Raw genomic sequence first — 25,756 nt, 5'->3', positions numbered from 1 at the left:
AATGTCTACTGGAGCTGACTTCTTGCTGAATCTATATGTGGAAGAAAGCAATAGAAAGTTCTTCACCAATACAGCCCCTTTAATAATAGTTGAGAAATGGATGCCGTAGCCCGCCCTATGGACACTGCTCTCTGTTTAACCATATTTATGCAGTGGGTCATGCTGAGTACTTATCAACAATTTCTAACATGCATTTAGGACCAGAAGAATTGCTGCACAGGATCAGACAGCACTTCTTCTACCTCACTGTCCTGTCTCTAGCAATAGCCAGTACCAGGTATTTCAGAGACAGGAGCAAATACCTCATCGTACACATTATGGCGCAGAGACTGAGAGTATGGCTGGCTCTTGTGCTGGGAGGGTATGCTCCTCCTGCCCCATACTCTCACAGAGGCTAGCCAGAACCTGCTACATATCATATTTTTGTTTAGAAGACAAAATTAATTGATTTATTTAAGCTTTGCTTGACAATCTGTTCAATTATTTCTACTGAAACTTCTTAGATCTTGTAATACCTAAGACTTCACTTTCTCCTCAGAAAACTTCCTGAGACAAGTCACAACAACAGACGCCAGTTAGACTGGTCATTTCCAAGGATCACGTGTGGTCCTTTTGCTTTGTGTGGAATGCTGCCTTACTAATCAAGAGAGCACATTCCTTGTAAGGAGAGCTTCCTTGAGCCTAACTAGATTCTCTATTTTGTTGAAATCCAAGAGACCGCTGAACAATGTGTACCAATAAATCCTGGCATCTGTGTGGTCACTCTGTGTGAAAGTGTAAACTAATTATCTGTAAATGATCCAAAATATCCAGTAGTGCAACAGAAGGCAGCAAACATTGTCTAGAAATGTATTATTCTGAATAAGAATACAGTGCTTTACATCTTCACATCACAGTACAGACATTGGGCCTAGCACTAAATACTTTGCCTGCCTATCATCTTAAAAATGCCATGCAAGATTGTACCAGGCCCTTACACAAATGTAGAGGGCCAAGGCTGGGGATACAAGGAACATTTCTTCCCCTGCTCTTATGATCTTTGCACAGAGGTCAGTCACAATTGCAGCTCCTGCACTCTCCTGTGTACAGGGGCTGCTGTCGCCTAGTTCTGCATGGGTGTTAGACACCCTAAACGAGGTGGAGCCAGGGCCACATTCTCTCTCTGTAAAACTCAATTGCCCTGTGCAGGAGCATCAGATTCCCTCCCTTTGTGCATCTGAGAGTTATACTGTTCTGTTGTAATCAAACCCTTCATGAGTATCTCCCTGGGCTGGTGCAACTTCATATGCCTGACAATGTGGGCAATGATCTTGTGTTAACAAATTTGGGAACGTTTGATTTGTTACATGCATTTGTAATTACATTTACTGCAGAGAGAGAGGTTAGCAAACATTTTCTTACCCACCACCTTCTCATTTCACATGTTAGCTGGGGAACCCCATAATTTTTGGTCTGCTCCAGTTAATTCTCTGATTTTATTTTTGCTCCAGAATTTGGGTTGAAAACAGCCTTAACCAGTAGACACATAGAAAATGTTTTATCCTTCTTTGTAATGTAAAGACCCACTGAGAAATATTCATCAAAACTTGAGACACAGGAAAAATTTAGTGGAATGATGGAGCATGGTATTAGAATGCTGCAGTGAGAGTATAATGAGCTAAACATGCTTCTGGCTCCCCTAGGCATAAATTGGGCTTTTAAAAATTTCTGCCAAGATATTGCATGTTCTTTTTTATGTTAGTTTCTGATACTATTCTATAACCATACTTTGGATTCACCAAATTTTCCTTGCAGTATCTCTGGACATGACTGGCACCATACTTCACTTGTTAAATGATAAGCTGCTGCCAAACTTAGATTTGCTCCAAAAGCAAATATGTAATTCTAGATGGAACACCGTGAAGCCTGAGGGCCATATTGATGCTATTTTGCTGCATGTCTCAAATCCATCAAGGGATTATAGTGGTTTGGATAGCATTTTTTTGCAGACAAAAATATGTAAAGTTTCCTATGATGCTTTATTTCTTTACCTGAATTTTAATGAATTTTTTTAAATTAAAATAAATCTGATTATAAGCATTCTGAGTCACATATTTCATACCAAACTGTCACTGTAGAAGGAGGGAGGAAACCCAACACCATCCACAACCTAAACCAATGACACAGAAACTATCTGCTTTGAGTCTGATTCTCACTTAATTTACAATCCTTACAACTTGGAGCTATATTGCACACGAATTAAGGGTATCTTGCTTAAAAATTCACCATACTCTGGTTATCTCTTTGTTAAGACAATGACACATTTGAAATTCTCAAGACAGAATCATGTCTACATCACAGATCATAGATTAAAATCATTTTCTCCATCCATGGGCATATGAGTTCTCTTTGGCATAAACCCGTAGCGTCACTTCACTCATATGAGCAGTCCCATCGACCACATTTAGAGTACTCACTGAATAAAGTTATTTACACACATGGGTCTTTGCAGCGCTGGGCTCTTTTATCTTTACTCTGAAGTCTAGCTTCTATAAGATCTCAGAGATGAAGTGCGGCTTCAGAGCTTACATGACATCTTTTACATATAGTAGTTTAACATTCAGGACAAAAGATTTTGTCTAAGTGGTAGGCATCCCCAATGGGGTTTGCTAGCAGGTTGAGTGTAAATATATGGTTAACTGTTTAACTAGTAATGCATTTGAGCAAGGTGATTACATTGAGCTTCAGAGGGCTCTCTTTACAATCTTGCTACACCTAACTATTTCATAACTGACTGCAGAAACAAAGATTAGAGTAATGGAATGAATACAGGCCTATAAACTGAATAACTTTTTCCTCTCTGTCCTTTTCAGTAACTTCCTTACACCTTCTCCCCTGTTGTAGAGGTGTTTTAGGGTTCCTTACCAACACTTAAACCTTGATGGTGCCTGATTCTGCAGGAAGCAAAATTCTCTGCTCCTTTCGTCCTCTACTCTGTAGATATGCATTGCATGAGCTCCTGGCCTACGGTCTCTTTTCTGTGAAGTATAGGGTGACAGCTAACAGCTGGAATATATAGGGCTGTTAAATAGAAAATGACATCAGAAAATGACTGCCACTGCCAACCACTAAGAAACTGAGCTGGCCTGGGCTCCTTTCAGAACATAAATGTTAATCCAAGTCATTTCCTTCCCATGTATCCCCCTCCTGAGGTGATCTGTTGCTCTCTCTTCAAACCATTTTCAGCACAACAGTCTGACTCATCTCCTCCCTGCTTAACATCATCATGCTTAGCCACAGACCCAAAAACAAAAGAAAACAACCACAAGCTAGCAGCAGAATCTAGTTCACATGACAACAGAATTTTGGGGTATGGGGGAGGTTCCACCATGCTTGACTATCTGTTGGCAGTACCTCTTCCACCAGCAGTGTAAGTTAAAGGTACAGGGGGAAATTGTACTACTGGACCAGGCAGAATACAATCAGAGAGCCATGATCAGGTCGCTGCCAGCTCTCCCCACACCGCTATTGTAGGTGCAATAGAGAAACTGAGCTCTAAAGGGGGGATATGCAAAAGCACTGAGCGTTGGCCTAACTCTGCTCCTACTGAAGTCAGTGGTAATTTTGCCACTGAAATCAATGCAACCAGAGTTAAAATAGTGAAGAACACTTTGAAAAATCCCACCCGAAAACATTTTTCACATTAAAAAAATAAAAATAAATCAAATCCATTAGTAAATTGTGAAATTATGTATTTTTCAAAGGAGTATTTGAATAATTGGATTAAACAACAAACCTGAGCCATGTTAACCAACACTTTCGGGATCTTATTTTTCTTAAGACAGTATTTAAAGTAACAGTCTTGGTTTCTGAAGACAAGAGCTATATTGATATACATTTCTACAGACGACTGAAACATGACATAGGTCCTTTAATAAAAGCTGAATGGTGAGTAGATGCAGGAAACTGAGAATAAAGGACACAGTGTAGCTAACATCTAGAAGGTACAAACTGTTAATAGAGAAATTCTCACCCAAGAAACTGAGATGTGTTTTGCCTGTGTATCAATATCTGAGGAAAATTACACTGGCCATTTGTCTGGTGTGTCCTGTTAGTCAGGGTAAGTAGCCTGTAGCACAGCACAACATCATGGTGAGAGATATCTCCATTGTTATGTCACGTACTACATATTATTGCAAAGTCATGAGAATTTTCACAGCCAATAATAATGTATATTGTGCAAAGCAGAAAGGAGAGCAGACTTTTTTTAAAAAAAATCTGCTACCATAATTTTAACAGTGATTTAAAATCAATAAAAATGAAATAATTTAGATTTAAGGCTGCCACTCCGTCCTTAATTTGCGGCTTTTTCACTGGGTACTGCAGCTTGACAGTCCAATATCAGAAGTGTAAGAATAGTGAATAATCTGTCATATTGTAACAAAGGAGCAAGATTGCCTAAGAATAACTCTATGAATTAATTAAAATTTGTTAGTCTCTAAGGTGCCACAAGTACTCCTTTTCTTTCTATGAATTAAGTGAACTAGAGAGCTCTTGGTTTTGATCAGTAATGAGTATTAAGATTGGCTTAAACTGGAGGGGGGAGGGGTAGAAGGGCAGATAGACTTTTTTTTAGGACCAGACTCAGCAATAATATTTCATAGTAAATAATCATACATGTGCATTGCTTAGTAGGTTTCACTGCAGTGAAAGACGCTGTGTGAGAAAAAGAGAGGGAGGGCAGATACAGCAGTAACAGCTGCATATGAAAGGGTAATTTTAGGATTCGAAAATAAATTAGAAGAATTTAAAGGAATTGGGAAATAATTTTTGAATCACATCATAAGAGAAACTAAGGATAAAGAGCTTAGGGTGGAAAGGAAAAACAAAATAGACATGGGGGAAAGTAACAAAGAAGTTTTTGTGTGTGTATGTGTGTTCAGGGGTGAGCAAGGTCAGGCCTGGTTTACACTATGGGGGGAGATCGATCTAAGTTATGCAACTTTAGCTACGTGAATAACATAGCTGAAGTCAACATACTTAGATCTACTTATCAGGGGGTCCACATTAGATGGGAGACACCCTTGCACTTCTCATTCAGGTGGAGTACAGGAGTCGACGGGAGAGCGATCTCTGCTTGTTGATCGCTGCTTTTTGATCCCCCGGTAAGTGTAGTTTAGTTTAATTAATTAATTTTATTTTATTTTTTATTTTTGACATGGGAGGGAGTAAAAGATCTACTGCAAACAAAAACTATGTCTTTCAATTAAATGTTAGTAATTTATATAAAACTCCAGTTCAGAGTTAATTAAAACTTAAACACTGTGTACTTTGTTTTAAAGTTATGTGTGCAATAGTGCGCATAAACTGTTCAAGCAATTCCATGGCAGATTTACAGATGCATTTTCCATGATTGCATATTAAGGAAACATGCATCTGAATGTCCAATGAGGTGCAATTGCATTCACATTATATTATTTGTGCATGTAATCGTGGAAATTGCATAGTTAGGACTAGGTTCAATCACCATTGTGTGGTTTATTGTCCATGAGAGTCTGAGAGAAACATTATTTTGGGGGGAGGTCTGGTCAAAAATTTTCCATCAAAAGTATTTGTTGGAAAACTGGGGTTTGACTAAATAATTTATTTTGCCTGAAGTGTCTGTTCTCTGCAGAAAATTTTGATTTAGCATTAAATACCAAAAATCCCAATACATTTCAATTCAAAATGGTGCCACATTGTAACCATGGATGTTGTAATCTTGGTTGCCTTAAACTTCCATTCTTCTCTACGGCCCAATCTCTCTGGCTGGACTACATCTTCCATGATACACCATGGCAAGGGATTCCTATGCTGCATTCCCTCCCCTCACCAAAAAGGGAGAAAGTGGTATTTTCAAAATGATGCCTCATGGGAGTTGTAGTCCTGGATGCTTTATATTCCCATGTTCCTCTGTGAGTTGGACTTTCCAGCTGTTTTACATCTTCCACATTTCATCTTACAAATTTAATTTTTGTCAGTTTTCCCATGGGAAAAAAAAACTTTCTATCTTTTGACTAGTTTAGCCAATACTCTTAAACTTTTCAAAAACAATTTATCATAGAATGGTATAAATTGGAGATGGAAAAGACCTATTAGATAATCCAGTTTCTCTCACCCTATATTCCCTATAATATGTTGTCCTGCAATTTGTCCATTCTAGATTTAAACTGTCCTAAGGGATGAACCTTCCATTACTTTCTTTTTAGAACATTTTTAGTAGACTATTTTAGTACATCACACTGTCCAAAAGATTTTCTTGATATTTATACTAAATTACCTGTTTCTGAATTTCAACTCATGACTCCTAACTATCCTCCCTTGTGTCACCCTGAACAATTCCCTGTCAGTTTGTAGCATTTCTATGAGAAATGGTCAGGAAATGGTCTTTTCCCCCACTGTGAAAAATTTAGATGAAAAGCTTTTTTGTTTTGTTTTCACTGGAATTGAAAGACCTGAAACCTGTTTTTATCAATAAGCAACTGCCATCAAAATAAATATTTTAATGGAAAGTTTTCAGCCAACTCAAGTTTCTATTCTTCACATAATCATAAAATATTACCATAACCCTTTTTAGTCATCTCTTAGCCAAACTACAGTATATAGTCTTAATCCTGTACCGCGATCTGCTGGGACAGGCCTCAGTGTCTACACTTTATCCCATTGAATAACAGATCCCAGTGAAGATTGGGGCCTATATATTTAACTCTTAACCCATCCTCAGTCATCCTCTCCAATGCTCAAATAATTATTGTTACAGAAAAATTCTAATAAAACCTTTTGAGGAGACTGTTTGATTTTGACTCGGTTCTGATAGAACCAGGCTGGGTTCTGACTGAGACCTGCCTGGTTTTCTGCCAGCTCACCCACCCAGCTCCTTGGCAATCACAGGGCTTTTGGGGATCTGGAGCTCCAGAGCAGCCCACCACCAAGTCTGAATAAAACCAAATTTTGAAATCCTCTGTGAATTTGAATTACCTTTCTCTAATTATTGTTCTACCCTCACATTTTGAGGTAATGGGGTGCCCACGTTGGAATATATTATACCAGATAATTTCCTTTTTTCTAAATGGCAAGTGTTGGCTAAATTCTCACTACTAGAAAATGAGAAGCCCCAGGGATGTCTATATTTTGCATAAGATATTCAGATCCCTTTAGGATCTTCATAGTCCATTAAAATATTTTTTTTAAATAAGCATCTACAGTACAGGTTGAGGATAACACAGCCAATACCCCCAATCTAAATAGGCATCTACAGTACAGGTTGAGGATACAGCAAATATCTCCAGCCGCTAACAAAACTAAAGTTCATCCCCTAAACCACAGTAATCAATTCTGGGCCAAATCCTTTAGTCCTTTCTAAGTTTTTACTCTGTCCTTATTCTGGCAAAGCTCCATTTGGCTTCATCGAGAACAGTGGTTTTCAACCTTTTTTCATTTGCGGACCCCTACTATTTTCAATTGGAGGTGTGGACCCCTTTGGAAATCTTGGACATAGACTGCAGACCTATAGGAGTCCGCAGACCACATGTTAAAAACCACAGTTCTGTGGCAACAACAACCTTTCACGGAACCTTTAGACATAGTCTGTAGACCCCCAGGGGTCTGTGGACCAAAGGTTGAATCTGATATAGAATTAAGCCAGAATAATGACTGTGTCAAAACTAAGTAAGGACTTCAGGATTAAAAACCATGAGTGAAGTGATTCAAACTTCTATTAAAGTGACAAATTACTGTCTTTTCCCCACCTAAACAGAGACATCATATGGAACCATGGTTGTGTAGGGAAGACCAGTTGTAGCGAGCATTAGCCACAGTAACATCAATAATCCATATTTTGATTCACTGCTTAATGCAGCATACAGACAATAACGTTGAGTAACAGTATTAAAAATTCCATGTGGTTGCACTGCACAGACCTTTTGAAGTAGAAGAAATCCAAAGCTAGCTACAGTGACATGATATGATTGAATAAGCCTTAAGGCAACTCTACAGAGACCAGACAACAGCAGATACTAGCTCAAAATTTTACATTTTGAGAACTGGACACAAGTAGAAAGCAGAAAAAAAACTCTGCAAACTAGGCTCCATTATAATATATTTTAACCTGTTTAGAGGCACCTTGCACCGTCAGATTGCTGTTGATGCTATTGGGACCACAGCCCATCCTGCTCTAACACCACAGTGGCAGGCAGAAGATCTGTAGCATCTGAACAGGGTGTGATGTACAGCAATGCAAGAAGCTCAACCCACAGTATTATTAAAGGTTCAAGGACATTGCTCAAAGTGCTGATGGCAGGAATATGAGGGCACAAAATAACTTAGGAAATTATTTGTTTTTATTGTTGGAAACAAGAAAAGAAGAGGGAATTAAAAAAATATAGGAGAGGATAACAGGGTCAAGGGGACAAAATATTCTCCCCTCCCCCCATCTCTGATCATACCTGTGGCACGTATTGTCAACATTTCAGATGCCTGAATTCTACCACCCCTCGGGAAACGGGGCAGAGAAGTTGTGGACATATTTCCAGTGGTCAAATGGCTATTTAGCTATCTATGTACCTGGCTGATAGAGTGGTATCAGATACCCACATCACTATCCATCATATTATCCTTAGAACACTTTAATGGAAAGCAGAGATTTGAGCTAAAACTTAGATCCTTTGGAGTAGAGTTCTTAATGACTCTCCAGAGGCAAACAGTGTGTGGAGACTCCTCCAACTTCTCCAAGTAAGAAAAAAGACCTCCTAGCACTGAAGTCACAGGCATAGACACTGAAACTGCAGTTTGTACATCAAGTTGAAAGATACCTGGAATGCAGAAAACTCTTCCAATGCAACCAGTCAAGCTGTGATTGACAGAACACCACACTGAGAGACAGCTCTGCGTCTCCACTTAGCTGTGCAGGGATTGCCAAAACTGCTAATACAGTTTGCTGGAGAATAGTCTAGAAGAGTCTCATCATATATGCCAGTACCACTGCCCTGAATAGCAATTGATTTTTGCAGGAAGGTGGAGTAGCAGGAAGTCTTGAGAAATCTGAAGTGGAATCCAGGGCAATTAGGTGCTTTGCCTTCATCCTGACAGGTGCTACAAATCCTGCTACAACTTCAGACTCTTGGACCAGAGGAGAACTGCATCAAAGCTATCAAGCAGAGTTAGCCCTCGGTTCCCCAGAGCCTTATGTATAGTAAGAAGAGCAGAACCTCATCCAGTCCCGTTCCCGCCCCCAATTTTTGCATCTCTGTGATACTTTCCAGCTGACAAGTTATTAGGAAGGCTACTGGGGGTACAGAGTCTCCCCAGCACATCAGGAGTGCAACAAGCACAGCAGCCAACCTAGGAGCTGTAGGAAATGCCTTGTTATTCTGCAGTGCTGATGCCAAACTGCTGATAGATGGGGAAGGAGTACTGCAGGATGCCGAGAGAGTGGGTTGTTTGTTGGTAGATTTATTTTTAGAGCTGTCAGTTATTTGGGGTGTTTGGACATGAAAGCTATAGGCAGCATAGGCCCAAGGCTGCCACAGCTGAAGCACCCTTAAGGCTTTGATACATCCCCTTGGTTTTGAAAAGCAGATGCAACAGAGCACACCATCTTTGGCATGGAAGAGATTTGTTTCAAGGTAGAGAATTTTGAAGAGTGATCCTGACTCCCAATGGGCCAATTACTTCACTCTGCACTGAAGTATTCAAAAGGCCTTTTGTAGTTGGATGTGAATTAGACTTATAGGCGGTTTCAGAGGTGGTTAAGAAGGAGCTGAGTTGATCCACTTGAGAGTTGTCCATCTGAAGTAACATAATTCATTGCAACTTGCAGTCACAGTTCATGTATCCAGCCTTCAGCCACAAATAGGGCGTGTCTTTACTACAATGTTAGCTCAAAGTATAATTCAAGTGTTGCCCCTAACCCTGCTCCTGTGCTCACACACAAATCTTTTGCTTGAGTTAAGAGGCGCTTTAAACTCAAGCTAACTAGTCAGTGAGAGGATATGGGATAAAGCTTGAGTGTTGCTGATGCTTGAGCTGGTCATGGGGTAGAGATAAAGCTACTCTGTCTTGCTGTAAAATCATGCTGTGCTGCTAAATACAAACACTCTGTGCAGCTCGAATATTACTTTTCAGAGTGACTGTTCTCAGTTGAGCTAGGATAACTTGAGAGGGAGTTAGCTCAAGTGTATATAACTCAAGCTAATACTGCAGTGAAGACAAGCCCTAAAACATTCATCATTGTAGCCATTCATGAAGGTCATCTTCTAACCTCATACTTGGCTCAGCTTTTGGAGCTTGTTGAGAGGTTTCCCTTCAGCCACTGATTTTCTTACAAACAATTTAAAATGCAGCTCAAGAAAAACAATCACCTCATATTAATACTTATCAAATGGCAATGTACTTGCTGATTTACAAACAAAACAGAGTACCTGCCCCAATTAGTTTACAAAATAGTTCAGTCAAAGACAAAATAGAACAGACACAAACAGTAAGTGATCTATCTGTATGAGTTGGAGCTGGTGAAGGGGTCTAGCAGTGGTTGTCTTCTAAAAGCTTTGCAGAGAAGGGTGATTTGAGGAGGGATTGGAAAGAAGAGAGGTAGTTGTCTGGCAAGTTCTCTGGAAGCTGAAATGAGGAAGACTGTTCCAGACAAGCAAGCAAGCAAGCAAAAAAGAAGAGTACCTTGAGGGGAATGGGCTTCTTTCTAAGCCATTTATTTAAAAAAAATGTAACAAGTTTTCATAGACAAAAATGGATACAAAAGATCCACATTATAAAATATTATTCACTTCCCCAGAGCAAAATGGTACAGAAGTGAGTCCTAGCAGATGTGCAAGCTGTCAAACTGTCAGAGAGAAGGAACAGAAGGTTGAAGGGTACTGGGATTTGCTGGGCCTCCCTGAGGTGTGTGGCAGCTGTCCTGTGACTTGGCAGTTTAATATTTGTTCTTTGATGTGTTGCAAAGTGTTTGTGAATCATGACCCAAAGGCTCAACTCCTGAAAGCAGCTCCAAGTTCTCAAAAATACATACAATTGAAAGACTCAGACATTTTACTAGAACCAAACAGAAAACTGACTTTTTCTTGCCTCCCAAATTGTTCACTGAAAAGGAACCTTGCAGTCACCAGCATGTTCTTTACTAGGCCACAGATTTCATGCGGGGAGAGAAATCTGCCAATGCTGGAGACTGAGGGCTGGCCCAAAAACACCTTTGCAAAAAAAAAATTCACATGAACCCAGTCTCTAAAACTGTTATATCTTTACTCACTAGAGCTTCTGGATTTCCTACTACGCTTTGCAACAGTTTCAGATGGAAGCTACTGTAAATTATTACTAGCTCTATACCTTTCATCTTCTAGATGGATATCTTATATTTCTGGTCTCTCAAAGACTAGATTATTACTTTTTTGCTTAGCAAGAGGATTGTTAATGTTTTCCTGGCAAAATCTCTACAAATATCCTTCTCCTGTAATGAAGACATAAGCCTTTTCCTTTGCATTAATGAAAACCCTTCCAGCTATGCTGGCAGTACCTCTATATATTCATTACAGCACCAGAAGAGACAAAGTCAGTTATTTTTGTACTCTACCTGTTTAGTTCTCATTTTGGAATCTGGTGACAGATTGTTGTAGGTATAATGGGCCTGTGTGATTCCACAAAAAAGGACTGCAACAATTCCTGAAATGCAAAGAAAGGCCAGAGTCAGTTCCTTCTATTTTCTACCTTGCAGTAGTCAAAGGGCAGGATTAGCCTGCTCAAAAACTAATTAGATTGTGTTAAAAGCTTTTTGTAATAGAGAAATGCTAAGGTATGTTTTACAATAATGTTCTTCAAACAAACTAGAATTTTGCTTTGATAGAAATCTTAGCAAATCCTCCCCTCTCTCCATCCCAGACATTTCATTGCCATCTGCTTGGACAGTTTAATATAGAGTGATAACTGTCTATAACAACCTGTGATCACGGTCAGACTGACAGTTATCTAAGTTTGTTACTCAATTATAAGATCATAAAAATATAGAAAAATAATGAAACTGTGACATAGGCCAAAGAGCAGGAAAAATGTTAATTTTTCTCCCCCAAATGCATTTTTGAGCACTGGGTGCTGAAGGAGTGCAGTATGAAGGCCATTTTGCCATCTTCATGTCTGTTTGCCTTACACTTTGCACACTGCTTATTACAAGGCAAACAGCAAAATCCCAGCTTAAAAATATCACTTTGGTGGGAAAAAGCTGTCGCCCAGAATGACTGGGTCAGTGACTGTAACTGAGTGGCAGTAATTATGTTTCCCCAGCCTGTGGGAGATCATGAGGAGAGAGAAGGAGCAACAGTCTTATCATGAATATAAAGGTACTCATATACGGTAACACTAATTATTTTTCAAGCTTCTCTTCCTTCCCAGCCCCACACTAAGGTGCTTAGAGCTGTTGATCATACAATAAACACAGTATAACAACTGAAGACATTGAAAAATTCATTAATAACATAGCCTCTTAAAGTTAGACAAACATCAATCAAAGGGACCACATAGAGGAAAAAAGGAAAACTGGGGATAAATAAGCGGCCAATGGTGACTGTACAAAAGCATCTCTGGAAAAAAGAAAACTCTCTCTTAAACGTGTGCTGCAACTAACTGAGGGGGAATGATCCTGGGATCTTCCCCAGTGAAAACACGACTGCCTAGAGGGCCCTGCTCATGTAAAGTGATCCTGGTGGGTGGACTCTCAGGGAGTTCCATTGACTTCAGTGAGAAAACACATGGGCATAGGAGCTCACACACACTTGGCCTAAGAGAGAACGGTGAAATCCCCAAAAAGCAGGTGGTGCATCTGTGTAAATATTAATCTGGAGAGGCTTAGTGAGGAGGTTTCAAATGTAGCTAGCCCTTTATTGTAACGGGCTTCAAAAATAACAGTGCCAATGTAAAATAATCCACTGTTTCATAAATAGTAAAAAATGCAGGGCAGGCTTAATATGATCACAGTTACTCAAGCCAGTGAGCAAATGAGCCGTGCATTCTGAACAAACTGCAAGCAATAGGATTGCCCTGCTTGCTAAACTTGGCTAAAAAGGGAGGGTGAGGGTGATCCTGGGGATGGGACTGGCTGGTGTGTAGAAGCCTCAGATTAATATTTGAGATACTGAATGCTAATCAAAGCCTCTCAGATGTTTGAAATTGGGGGTATCAATGACTGAGGAAGAGTGGGAAACATTTCCTAGGACCAAAATGAGGATGCAAAAAAAGGAAGGACAAAGTAAGAAGAAATATTTAAAAAATGGCAAACACCATTTGAAGGAAAAAATAAAAAGACTAAAGACTAAATAAAGTAACATGATTCTTTTACTAGCCCTTCCTCAGTTTTCTGACTCTCTTTAGACTGCTAGATGTAAAAGTATTGTCCAGCCGAAACCATTTTTCAGTACTTTAAGTCTCTCTTTCTTTTCATTTCTGGGAAGACGTGAGGAATGGCATCAATGTGCCTTTGATGGAAGAAAGAAGAAGGAGGTAGGAAAAAAAATATGAACAATGGCACAAAGAACAACTGCCACCAAAGAGAAAATGAAAAACCGATTTTCCCATGCAGCAATGCAGAAATTCTCTTGGCTTCTGAATTCTATTCACCTGACTTCAGAGTAGCAGCCGTGTTAGTCTGTATTCGCAAAAAGAAAAGGAGTACTTGTGGCACCTTAGAGACTAACAAATTTATTAGAGCATAAGCTTTCGTGAGCTACAGCTCACTTCATCGGATGCATTTGGTGGAAAAAACACAGGAGAGATTTATATACACACACACAGAGAACATGAAACAATGGGTTTATCATACACACTGTAAGGAGAGTGATCACTTAAGATAAGCCATCACCAACAGCAGGGGGGGGAAGGAGGAAAACCTTTCATGGTGACAAGCAGGTAGGCTAATTCCAGCAGTTAACAAGAATATCAGAGGAACAGTGGGGGGTGGGGTGGGAGGGAGAAATACCATGGGGAAATAGTTTTACTTTGTGTAATGACTCATCCATTCCCAGTCTCTATTCAAGCCTAAGTTAATTGTATCCAGTTTGCAAATTAATTCCAATTCAGCAGTCTCTCGTTGGAGTCTGTTTTTGAAGCTTTTTTGTTGAAGTATAGCCACTCTTAGGTCTGTGATCGAGTGACCAGAGAGATTGAAGTGTTCTCCAACTGGTTTTTGAATGTTATAATTCTTGACGTCTGATTTGTGTCCATTCATTCTTTTACGTAGAGACTGTCCAGTTTGGCCAATGTACATGGCAGAGGGGCATTGCTGGCACATGATGGCATATATCACATTGGTAGATGCGCAGGTGAACGAGCCTCTGATAGTGTGGCTGATGTGATTAGGCCCTATGATGGTATCCCCTGAATAGATATGTGGACAGAGTTGGCAACGGGCTTTGTTGCAAGGATAGGTTCCTGGGTTAGTGGTTCTGTTGTGTGGTGTGTGGTTGCTGGTGAGTATTTGCTTCAGATTGGGGGGCTGTCTGTAAGCAAGGACTGGTCTGTCTCCCAAGATCTGAGAGAGCGATGGCTCGTCCTTCAGGATAGGTTGTAGATCCTTGATGATGCGTTGGAGGGGTTTTTGTTGGGGGCTGAAGGTGATGGCTAGTGGCGTTCTGTTGTTTTCTTTGTTGGGCCTGTCCTGTAGTAGGTGACTTCTGGGTACTCTTCTGGCTCTGTCAATCTGTTTCTTCACTTCAGCAGGTGGGTACTGTAGTTGTAGGAATGCATGATAGAGATCTTGTAGGTGTTTGTCTCTGTCTGAGGGGTTGGAGCAAATGCGGTTATATCGTAGCGCTTGGCTGTAGACAATGGATCGAGTGGTATGATCTGGATGAAAGCTAGAGGCATGTAGGTAGGAATAGCGGTCAGTAGGTTTCCGATATAGGGTGGTGTTTATGTGACCATCGCTTATTAGCACCGTAGTGTCCAGGAAGTGGATCTCTTGTGTGGACTGGTCCAGGCTGAGGTTGATGGTGGGATGGAAATTGTTGAAATCATGGTGGAATTCCTCAAGAGCTTCTTTTCCATGGGTCCAGATGATGAAGATGTCATCAATGTAGCGCAAGTAGAGTAGGGGCATTAGGGAACGAGAGCTGAGGAAGCGTTGTTCTAAGTCAGCCATAAAAATGTTGGCATACTGTGGGGCCATGCGGGTACCCATCGCAGTGCCGCTGATTTGAAGGTATACATTGTCACCAAATGTGAAATAGTTATGGGTCAGGACAAAGTCACAAAGTTCTGCCACCAGGTTAGCCGTGACAGTATCGGGGATACTGTTCCTGACGGCTTGTAGTCCATCTTTGTGTGGAATGTTGGTGTAGAGGGCTTCTACATCCATAGTGGCTAGGATGGTGTTTTTAGGAAGATCACCAATGGACTGTAGTTTCCTCAGGAAATCGGTGGTGTCTCGAAGATAGCTGGGAGTGCTGGTAACGAAGGGCCTGAGGAGGGAGTCTACATAGCCAGACAATCCTGCTGTCAGGGTGCCAATGCCTGAGATGATGGGGCGTCCAGGATTTCCAGGTTTATGGATCTTGGGTAGCAGATAGAATACCCCAGGTCCTGGCTCCAGGGGTGTGTCTGTGCGGATTTGTTCTTGTGCTTTTTCAGGGAGTTTCTTGAGCAAATGCTGTAGTTTCTTTTGGTAACTCTCAGTGGGATCAGAGGGTAATGGCTTGTAGAAAGTGGTGTTGGAGAGCTGCCTAGTAGCCTCTTGTTCATACTCTGACCTATTCATGATGACGACAGCACCTCCTTTGTCAGCCTTTTTGATTATGATGTCAGAGTTGTTTCTGAGGCTGTGGATGGCACTGTGTTCTGCATGGCTGAGGTTATGGGGTAAGCGATGCTGCTTTTCCACAATTTCAGCTCGTGCACGTCGGCGGAAGCAGTCTATGTAGAAATCCAGGCTGCTGTTTCGACCTTCAGGAGGAGTCCACCTAGAATCCTTCTTTTTGTAGTGTTGGCAGGAAGGTCTCTGTGGGTTAATATGTTGGTCAGAGGTGTGTTGGAAATATTCCTTGAGTCTGAGACGTCGAAAATAGGATTCTAGGTCACCACAGAACTGTATCATGTTCGTGGGGGTGGAGGGGCAAAAGGAGAGGCCCCGAGATAGGACAGATTCTTCCGCTGGGCTAAGAGTATAGTTGGATAGATTAACAATATTGCTTGGTGGGTTACGGGAACCATTGTTGTGGCCCCTTGTGGCATATAGTAGTTTAGATAGTTTAGTGTCCTTTTTCTTTTGTAGAGAATCAAAGTGTGTTTTGTAAATGGCTTGTCTAGTTTTTGTAAAGTCCAGCCACGAGGAAGTTTGTGTGGAAGGTTGGTTCTTTATGAGAGTATCCAGTTTTGAGAGCTCATTCTTAATCTTTCCCTGTTTGCTGTAGAGGATGTTGATCAGGTGGTTCCGCAGTTTCCTTGAGAGTGTGTGGCACAAGCTGTCAGCATAGTCTGTGTGGTATGTAGATTGTAATGGATTTTTTACCTTCAGTCCTTTCGGTATGATGTCCATCTGTTTGCATTTGGAGAGGAAGATGATGTCTGTCTGTATCTGTGCGAGTTTTTTCATGAAGCTGACAGATTTCCACTCTATACGGCTAAATTCAGTGCCTTGCATAATCACAGGTTTCAGAGTAGCAGCCGTGTTAGTCTGTATTCGCAAAAAGAAAAGGAGTACTTGTGGCACCTTAGAGACTAACAAATTTATTAGAGCATAAGCTTTCGTGAGCTACAGCTCACTTCATCGGATGCATTTGGTGGAAAAAACACAGGAGAGATTTATATACACACACACAGAGAACATGAAACAATGGGTTTATCATACACACTGTAAGGAGAGTGATCACTTAAGATAAGCCATCACCAACAGCAGGGGGGGGAAGGAGGAAAACCTTTCATGGTGACAAGCAGGTAGGCTAATTCCAGCAGTTAACAAGAATATCAGAGGAACAGTGGGGGGTGGGGTGGGAGGGAGAAATACCATGGGGAAATAGTTTTACTTTGTGTAATGACTCATCCATTCCCAGTCTCTATTCAAGCCTAAGTTAATTGTATCCAGTTTGCAAATTAATTCCAATTCAGCAGTCTCTCGTTGGAGTCTGTTTTTGAAGCTTTTTTGTTGAAGTATAGCCACTCTTAGGTCTGTGATCGAGTGACCAGAGAGATTGAAGTGTTCTCCAACTGGTTTTTGAATGTTATAATTCTTGACGTCTGATTTGTGTCCATTCATTCTTTTACGTAGAGACTGTCCAGTTTGGCCAATGTACATGGCAGAGGGGCATTGCTGGCACATGATGGCATATATCACATTGGTAGATGCGCAGGTGAACGAGCCTCTGATAGTGTGGCTGATGTGATTAGGCCCTATGATGGTATCCCCTGAATAGATATGTGGACAGAGTTGGCAACGGGCTTTGTTGCAAGGATAGGTTCCTGGGTTAGTGGTTCTGTTGTGTGGTGTGTGGTTGCTGGTGAGTATTTGCTTCAGATTGGGGGGCTGTCTGTAAGCAAGGACTGGTCTGTCTCCCAAGATCTGAGAGAGCGATGGCTCGTCCTTCAGGATAGGTTGTAGATCCTTGATGATGCGTTGGAGGGGTTTTAGTTGGGGGCTGAAGGTGATGGCTAGTGGCGTTCTGTTGTTTTCTTTGTTGGGCCTGTCCTGTAGTAGGTGACTTCTGGGTACTCTTCTGGCTCTGTCAATCTGTTTCTTCACTTCAGCAGGTGGGTACTGTAGTTGTAGGAATGCATGATAGAGATCTTGTAGGTGTTTGTCTCTGTCTGAGGGGTTGGAGCAAATGCGGTTATATCGTAGCGCTTGGCTGTAGACAATGGATCGAGTGGTATGATCTGGATGAAAGCTAGAGGCATGTAGGTAGGAATAGCGGTCAGTAGGTTTCCGATATAGGGTGGTGTTTATGTGACCATCGCTTATTAGCACCGTAGTGTCCAGGAAGTGGATCTCTTGTGTGGACTGGTCCAGGCTGAGGTTGATGGTGGGATGGAAATTGTTGAAATCATGGTGGAATTCCTCAAGAGCTTCTTTTCCATGGGTCCAGATGATGAAGATGTCATCAATGTAGCGCAAGTAGAGTAGGGGCATTAGGGAACGAGAGCTGAGGAAGCGTTGTTCTAAGTCAGCCATAAAAATGTTGGCATACTGTGGGGCCATGCGGGTACCCATCGCAGTGCCGCTGATTTGAAGGTATACATTGTCACCAAATGTGAAATAGTTATGGGTCAGGACAAAGTCACAAAGTTCTGCCACCAGGTTAGCCGTGACAGTATCGGGGATACTGTTCCTGACGGCTTGTAGTCCATCTTTGTGTGGAATGTTGGTGTAGAGGGCTTCTACATCCATAGTGGCTAGGATGGTGTTTTTAGGAAGATCACCAATGGACTGTAGTTTCCTCAGGAAATCAGTGGTGTCTCGAAGATAGCTGGGAGTGCTGGTAACGAAGGGCCTGAGGAGGGAGTCTACATAGCCAGACAATCCTGCTGTCAGGGTGCCAATGCCTGAGATGATGGGGCGTCCAGGATTTCCAGGTTTATGGATCTTGGGTAGCAGATAGAATACCCCAGGTCCTGGCTCCAGGGGTGTGTCTGTGCGGATTTGATACCGAAAGGACTGAAGGTAAAAAATCCATTACAATCTACATACCACACAGACTATGCTGACAGCTTGTGCCACACACTCTCAAGGAAACTGCGGAACCACCTGATCAACATCCTCTACAGCAAACAGGGAAAGATTAAGAATGAGCTCTCAAAACTGGATACTCTCATAAAGAACCAACCTTCCACACAAACTTCCTCGTGGCTGGACTTTACAAAAACTAGACAAGCCATTTACAAAACACACTTTGATTCTCTACAAAAGAAAAAGGACACTAAGCTATCTAAACTACTATATGCCACAAGGGGCCACAACAATGGTTCCCGTAACCCACCAAGCAATATTGTTAATCTATCCAACTATACTCTTAGCCCAGCGGAAGAATCTGTCCTATCTCGGGGCCTCTCCTTTTGCCCCTCCACCCCCACGAACATGATACAGTTCTGTGGTGACCTAGAATCCTATTTTCGACGTCTCAGACTCAAGGAATATTTCCAACACACCTCTGACCAACATATTAACCCACAGAGACCTTCCTGCCAACACTACAAAAAGAAGGATTCTAGGTGGACTCCTCCTGAAGGTCGAAACAGCAGCCTGGATTTCTACATAGACTGCTTCCGCCGACGTGCACGAGCTGAAATTGTGGAAAAGCAGCATCGCTTACCCCATAACCTCAGCCATGCAGAACACAGTGCCATCCACAGCCTCAGAAACAACTCTGACATCATAATCAAAAAGGCTGACAAAGGAGGTGCTGTCGTCATCATGAATAGGTCAGAGTATGAACAAGAGGCTACTAGGCAGCTCTCCAACACCACTTTCTACAAGCCATTACCCTCTGATCCCACTGAGAGTTACCAAAAGAAACTACAGCATTTGCTCAAGAAACTCCCTGAAAAAGCACAAGAACAAATCCGCACAGACACACCCCTGGAGCCAGGACCTGGGGTATTCTATCTGCTACCCAAGATCCATAAACCTGGAAATCCTGGACGCCCCATCATCTCAGGCATTGGCACCCTGACAGCAGGATTGTCTGGCTATGTAGACTCCCTCCTCAGGCCCTTCGTTACCAGCACTCCCAGCTATCTTCGAGACACCACCGATTTCCTGAGGAAACTACAGTCCATTGGTGATCTTCCTAAAAACACCATCCTAGCCACTATGGATGTAGAAGCCCTCTACACCAACATTCCACACAAAGATGGACTACAAGCCGTCAGGAACAGTATCCCCGATACTGTCACGGCTAACCTGGTGGCAGAACTTTGTGACTTTGTCCTGACCCATAACTATTTCACATTTGGTGACAATGTATACCTTCAAATCAGCGGCACTGCGATGGGTACCCGCATGGCCCCACAGTATGCCAACATTTTTATGGCTGACTTAGAACAACGCTTCCTCAGCTCTCGTTCCCTAATGCCCCTACTCTACTTGCGCTACATTGATGACATCTTCATCATCTGGACCCATGGAAAAGAAGCTCTTGAGGAATTCCACCATGATTTCAACAATTTCCATCCCACCATCAACCTCAGCCTGGACCAGTCCACACAAGAGATCCACTTCCTGGACACTACGGTGCTAATAAGCGATGGTCACATAAACACCACCCTATATCGGAAACCTACTGACCGCTATTCCTACCTACATGCCTCTAGCTTTCATCCAGATCATACCACTCGATCCATTGTCTACAGCCAAGCGCTACGATATAACCGCATTTGCTCCAACCCCTCAGACAGAGACAAACACCTACAAGATCTCTATCATGCATTCCTACAACTACAGTACCCACCTGCTGAAGTGAAGAAACAGATTGACAGAGCCAGAAGAGTACCCAGAAGTCACCTACTACAGGACAGGCCCAACAAAGAAAACAACAGAACGCCACTAGCCATCACCTTCAGCCCCCAACTAAAACCCCTCCAACGCATCATCAAGGATCTACAACCTATCCTGAAGGACGAGCCATCGCTCTCTCAGATCTTGGGAGACAGACCAGTCCTTGCTTACAGACAGCCCCCCAATCTGAAGCAAATACTCACCAGCAACCACACACCACACAACAGAACCACTAACCCAGGAACCTATCCTTGCAACAAAGCCCGTTGCCAACTCTGTCCACATATCTATTCAGGGGATACCATCATAGGGCCTAATCACATCAGCCACACTATCAGAGGCTCGTTCACCTGCGCATCTACCAATGTGATATATGCCATCATGTGCCAGCAATGCCCCTCTGCCATGTACATTGGCCAAACTGGACAGTCTCTACGTAAAAGAATGAATGGACACAAATCAGACGTCAAGAATTATAACATTCAAAAACCAGTTGGAGAACACTTCAATCTCTCTGGTCACTCGATCACAGACCTAAGAGTGGCTATACTTCAACAAAAAAGCTTCAAAAACAGACTCCAACGAGAGACTGCTGAATTGGAATTAATTTGCAAACTGGATACAATTAACTTAGGCTTGAATAGAGACTGGGAATGGATGAGTCATTACACAAAGTAAAACTATTTCCCCATGGTATTTCTCCCTCCCACCCCACCCCCCACTGTTCCTCTGATATTCTTGTTAACTGCTGGAATTAGCCTACCTGCTTGTCACCATGAAAGGTTTTCCTCCTTCCCCCCCCTGCTGTTGGTGATGGCTTATCTTAAGTGATCACTCTCCTTACAGTGTGTATGATAAACCCATTGTTTCATGTTCTCTGTGTGTGTGTATATAAATCTCTCCTGTGTTTTTTCCACCAAATGCATCCGATGAAGTGAGCTGTAGCTCACGAAAGCTTATGCTCTAATAAATTTGTTAGTCTCTAAGGTGCCACAAGTACTCCTTTTCTATTCACCTGACTGTATTTCTATTGCAGTAATGCAAGCTTGTGCAAACCAGGAAAATTTCACTGAGCTTTAACTGCCCTTTCTTTGCTTTTGTAATATTTCTTTTAATTCAGCACTGGACTCATCCCCTCAGCTGGATCTATAGCGCAAGGGTCATTAGAGAGCAGTGCTGGGCATTTCAAGTTTATGTTAAGGACTCATTCTCCCAAATGGCTTCAATTCCTCTTCTAGGGTTTGCAGGGTGCCCTGTATTTTGTAGTCTAAAGCTGACATGGGAATGTATAAATTCTCTAGGCTAATTAGCAGCATCAAAATGTCCTCCTGTATAGTGTTATGGATAAATACATGCTCACACCATGAAAAGCCAGTTTAAAAAAATATGGCTAAACAGGACTATTTCTAAATATCACTAGTCCGTGGGTCAACAATAAAAATGGACATATGAATTTCCTGTTCAGTTTCCACTGTATGAGTCATCATTCTGCCAATTTTTTTTAATTTGACTATTAAATTGAACCATGCTTGTAAAAATTGATTTGTGACTGCCAAATACAATTGTTAATTAGAGATGGGATAAGTGTCTACTGTTTCCTGAGGCAATGTGAAAACTGGGTCAGTGGTATATAAAGAGCCTGACACTGATCTCCCATTCACTGAATCAATGCAACTATTCCAGTGAAAAACTGGAATATGAGAGACCAGTATCAACCACAGAGTATCTGATACAGAGTGTGGGTTCTGGTTTGAGCCTTTAAGTGCCACCACCATCATCCTTCAAAATGGAATTTCATAGACCATATGAACCTTATTTCCAGGGGAGATGGAATGCTTGCAGCAGGAAATTTATATGTTGCTAAAACAAGGCTTGCTGTGCACAGCCATAGCAGTTACAACATAAGATATATCATAAAGCATGAGGGGAAGTTATTGGAATGTGTCTTTTTAAGAGATTGGTGACCATGTGCATGTTAATGCAACTACACAGGAAACAAGGCAAGAATTACCTAAAGAGGCAAACATGGAACTTTCCATTGTGGAAAGGCAAGTTAAGTGAGGTTGGAAATTCTTTGACAAGAAGTATTAAAATTGGATTTTGAAGAAAGGAATCAGCCTGACAGCAAAATGCTTTCTCCACTGTGTGTGGGATATAAATTAGGCAATTGTATATTTTTTTCAAAGACTTAGCGGAATTGTCCAATTTTCTTCTGACATCTTTCAGTTTGATTCTGGACTGCTATCACCTACATAGCATGCATCAAAGATAAAAATATTCACTAGTTCTTTTCTCATTAAAACGTCAGATTCTGGAGCCAAAAATGTAAATGTCTGTCTCAGTTTCCTGCTAAATTAAATGCACACTTCTTGGTTTTACTAAGAATGAACAATGTTGGAATTCTGGACAGGAGAATGTGATTAGATCTGTCAGAGCAGAGAGAGTGAGAAAATCTTTCTTATCAGTTGCTTGTACCTGTGGCTTTATTTTTTGGGGATAGTAGTGACTAACTTACTTTTCCATTCCCTCCGCTCCTTTTTTTAAAAATACTGAAAAAGAGCACTAACTGAGAGCCTCAGCACCCATATCACTGAAGCAGAACTATGGATTAAAGTGAAAGATTTAGGAAGAAATGGAAAATTGGTTCATCAGTGCAATACAACAGGAATGATCTTTCTGAAGAAATTAAATTATTGGAAAATGTAATATAATATAAAAAATTAAAACCCTGATAATAAAAAAATGATAGCTATATGAACCAAGTCAATCAGCAGATAGCTAAACTCCAACTATGCCAACCTCTTTGATAATGGGTAATAAAATTTAAAAAAGTCTACCAATCTAGTTGCTTTTTACTCCATTTGTGAAACATATAGGAATAGTAACAGCTTGTTAGCTGATGCCAGGCATAAGGAAATCAGTCTCAATGAATTTTACTCCATTGTTTATATTGATAGGGGCAATTCATCTTAGGGTAAAAGACGGCAATATGTGATGCTGATAATGGGACTCATGCCACAAAAGAGGCAATTGCTATCCTAAAATGCATCACTGATGGTGTGCATTAATTTATAAGTAATTCCTTTACTGAAGGAGAGAGAGAATAAATGTCCTTGATGGATCATTTCACAAATAGGCAAAAGGAAATTACTTCCCTGTAATTCTCACTCTCTAATGGCCTGATTTTGCAAGGTGCTAGACAGACTCAACTCCTAAAGGTATAGCTTGTAACAGAGCCCTGCATTTTGGCTGAGGAGAGCACTATGAGAGGAGTGCTCTTAATACAACCCTGGAAGTGACTGCACAGGCCAAGAGGCTCTTATGTAACATAAGCATAGCTGCTGACTCCATGGGTGCTCCAGGGCTCTACCACCCACAGAAAAAAAATAGGGGTTCTGAGCACCCACCAGCCACATCTTTTTGGCAGTGCTGCTGATCAGCTGTTTGGCGGGGTCGCCAATCACTGTTTGGTGGCTGGTGGGAGATGTTCAGGGGAGAGCAGAGAGCAATGAGTGGCAGGTGGGGAGCCTCAGGGAGGGTGCTGGAGTGAGGGGGGGAAGAGGTGGAGTGAGGGTGGGGCCTCAGGGGAAGGGACAGTGTAGAGGTGTGGCCTCAGGGCAGAGTAGGGGTGGAACACCCACCGGGAATAATAGAAGTCAACATCTGTGAACATAAGCATAGTCTACAGCATTGCTCCTTTCTGGTGGCTGCATATATTAACCACATTTTAAATAGATTCCACTAGTTTGGGATTAAGAAATCAGATGCTTTCTCCTAAATTTGCATCTCTCATTGAGCAGTGAAATGTGCTGCTGGAAAGCTGTTAAATCACCTGGTGATCTGTTAACCAGTAGAATGAACTCCACTATGAAATATAGCTAAAAAAAACATTGTGGAAACAGTGAATACAAGCATTTTCAGGCAAGGGTGAGAGAAGATGAAAGTTATATTGGAACTGGTTAAAAGAAAATGGCTAAAAATATCTACTTTAAGCTGAAATGTCAATACAGTATTAATAGAGTTGTTGCATTTGGGAAACTCAGCTTTGAACTTCTGAAGCTACAAGGAAGTCTGCATGTGTTCTTTTTTCCTAACAGCTTCTGACAAAGGCCTTTCATAGAAATTAAGTGACGGGCTCAACCCTGCTGATAAATGAGGCAGGAGTCATCTTTGCCTCGACAATGTAATTAAACAATTGCCAACTGAGATAAAGAAGGTGCATATGAAAAGAATTGTTAGTGCCAGAACTAAAAAGGCGGGGTTTGTTTTCCTTGCAATTTATGTAGGTGGAGCAATTTCCTTTTTTAACATCTATGTCAGTCCTTTTATTTATAAGCAATAGTTTAACTTCCTTATACTTTTCTGTTTTTTTCCCTTTAATTGGATCATGACTTTGCTTTCCACTTACTTTCTGTCCATTAAAAATAGTTGACTATGGTTCCTATGTCACTATAAAACCCCTCCGTGCCATCAGTAATTAGGGCTTTGATTTCTGACATTTTATATGTTAAAAAAATGAAACACCATCCCAAGTGACTAGTGGAAGAGAGTACATTATGTGTCACCATATTTACAGTGTGATGTGAAGAAATGATATATGCCAATTATTTGGACATGCAGTCTGCTCCAGCATTCTGACAGTGGAACTTGCCTTCAGTATAGCAGTGCCTGAAGCAGTGACAGCATTGGAGGCAGTATCAGTGTTTCCATTATGAACCCCACTTTTCAGTTATTTAAAAATTTAGTAATACCACATTTGTTCCTGGCTAAAATGTGACACCCATAGATTCTGCTGTGGAGAAGGTTTTAAAATTCCTATCTTAGAAAGTGTGGGAAGTCACTCAGCTTAAAAACAAAGGATTTAGAAGTTATTCAATTTTTTTGTCTACGTAAATAGCAGGTTATTAGAGGTAATGTTTTGAAAATGGCCAGTAACCACAACAGGACTAAAGAAGGCCTTGTTCAGGTTAAAGTTGGATTTTCTTTGGAAAGTGATAGAGCCTGGCTCTCTTGTTTAACTTGGAAACACATTGGCATTCATCCACCTTTGGCATAGAATGGGACAGAAAATTGTGGATAAAATGAAAAGGAGGAGTGAGCATGCAGCAATTTACAACAAACCACGCACTGGTTTCAAAGTCCTCTGAACATATGGCTTATCACACAAAAGGCAAAATCCTGGCTCCATTGAAGCCAGTGGGAGTTTTGCTATTGACTTCAGTGTAGCCAGGATTTCACCCAAGGCCTCACTGATCCCCAAAAGCT

The 25,756-nt window shown here is 41.4% G+C and overlaps 1 protein-coding gene across 1 annotated transcript in view; it reads right to left on the bottom strand.

Moving 5' to 3' along the window:
* SLC9A9 (solute carrier family 9 member A9) overlaps window positions 1-25,756 on the bottom strand; it is a 323,698-nt gene that overhangs the window by 159,903 nt on the left and 138,039 nt on the right. The window contains exon 9 of the mRNA XM_038417254.2: window positions 11,597-11,685. Within this exon, the coding sequence (XP_038273182.1) occupies window positions 11,597-11,685 (89 nt within the window). The remainder of the gene's footprint in view (window positions 1-11,596; window positions 11,686-25,756) is intronic.

This window comes from Dermochelys coriacea, chromosome 9 (assembly GCF_009764565.3).
Source record: "Dermochelys coriacea isolate rDerCor1 chromosome 9, rDerCor1.pri.v4, whole genome shotgun sequence".
In the NCBI taxonomy this organism is placed as follows: domain Eukaryota; kingdom Metazoa; phylum Chordata; order Testudines; family Dermochelyidae; genus Dermochelys; species Dermochelys coriacea.
The sequence above is the reverse complement of the archived record's forward strand: the minus strand, read 5'-3'. Positions and strand labels throughout refer to the sequence as shown.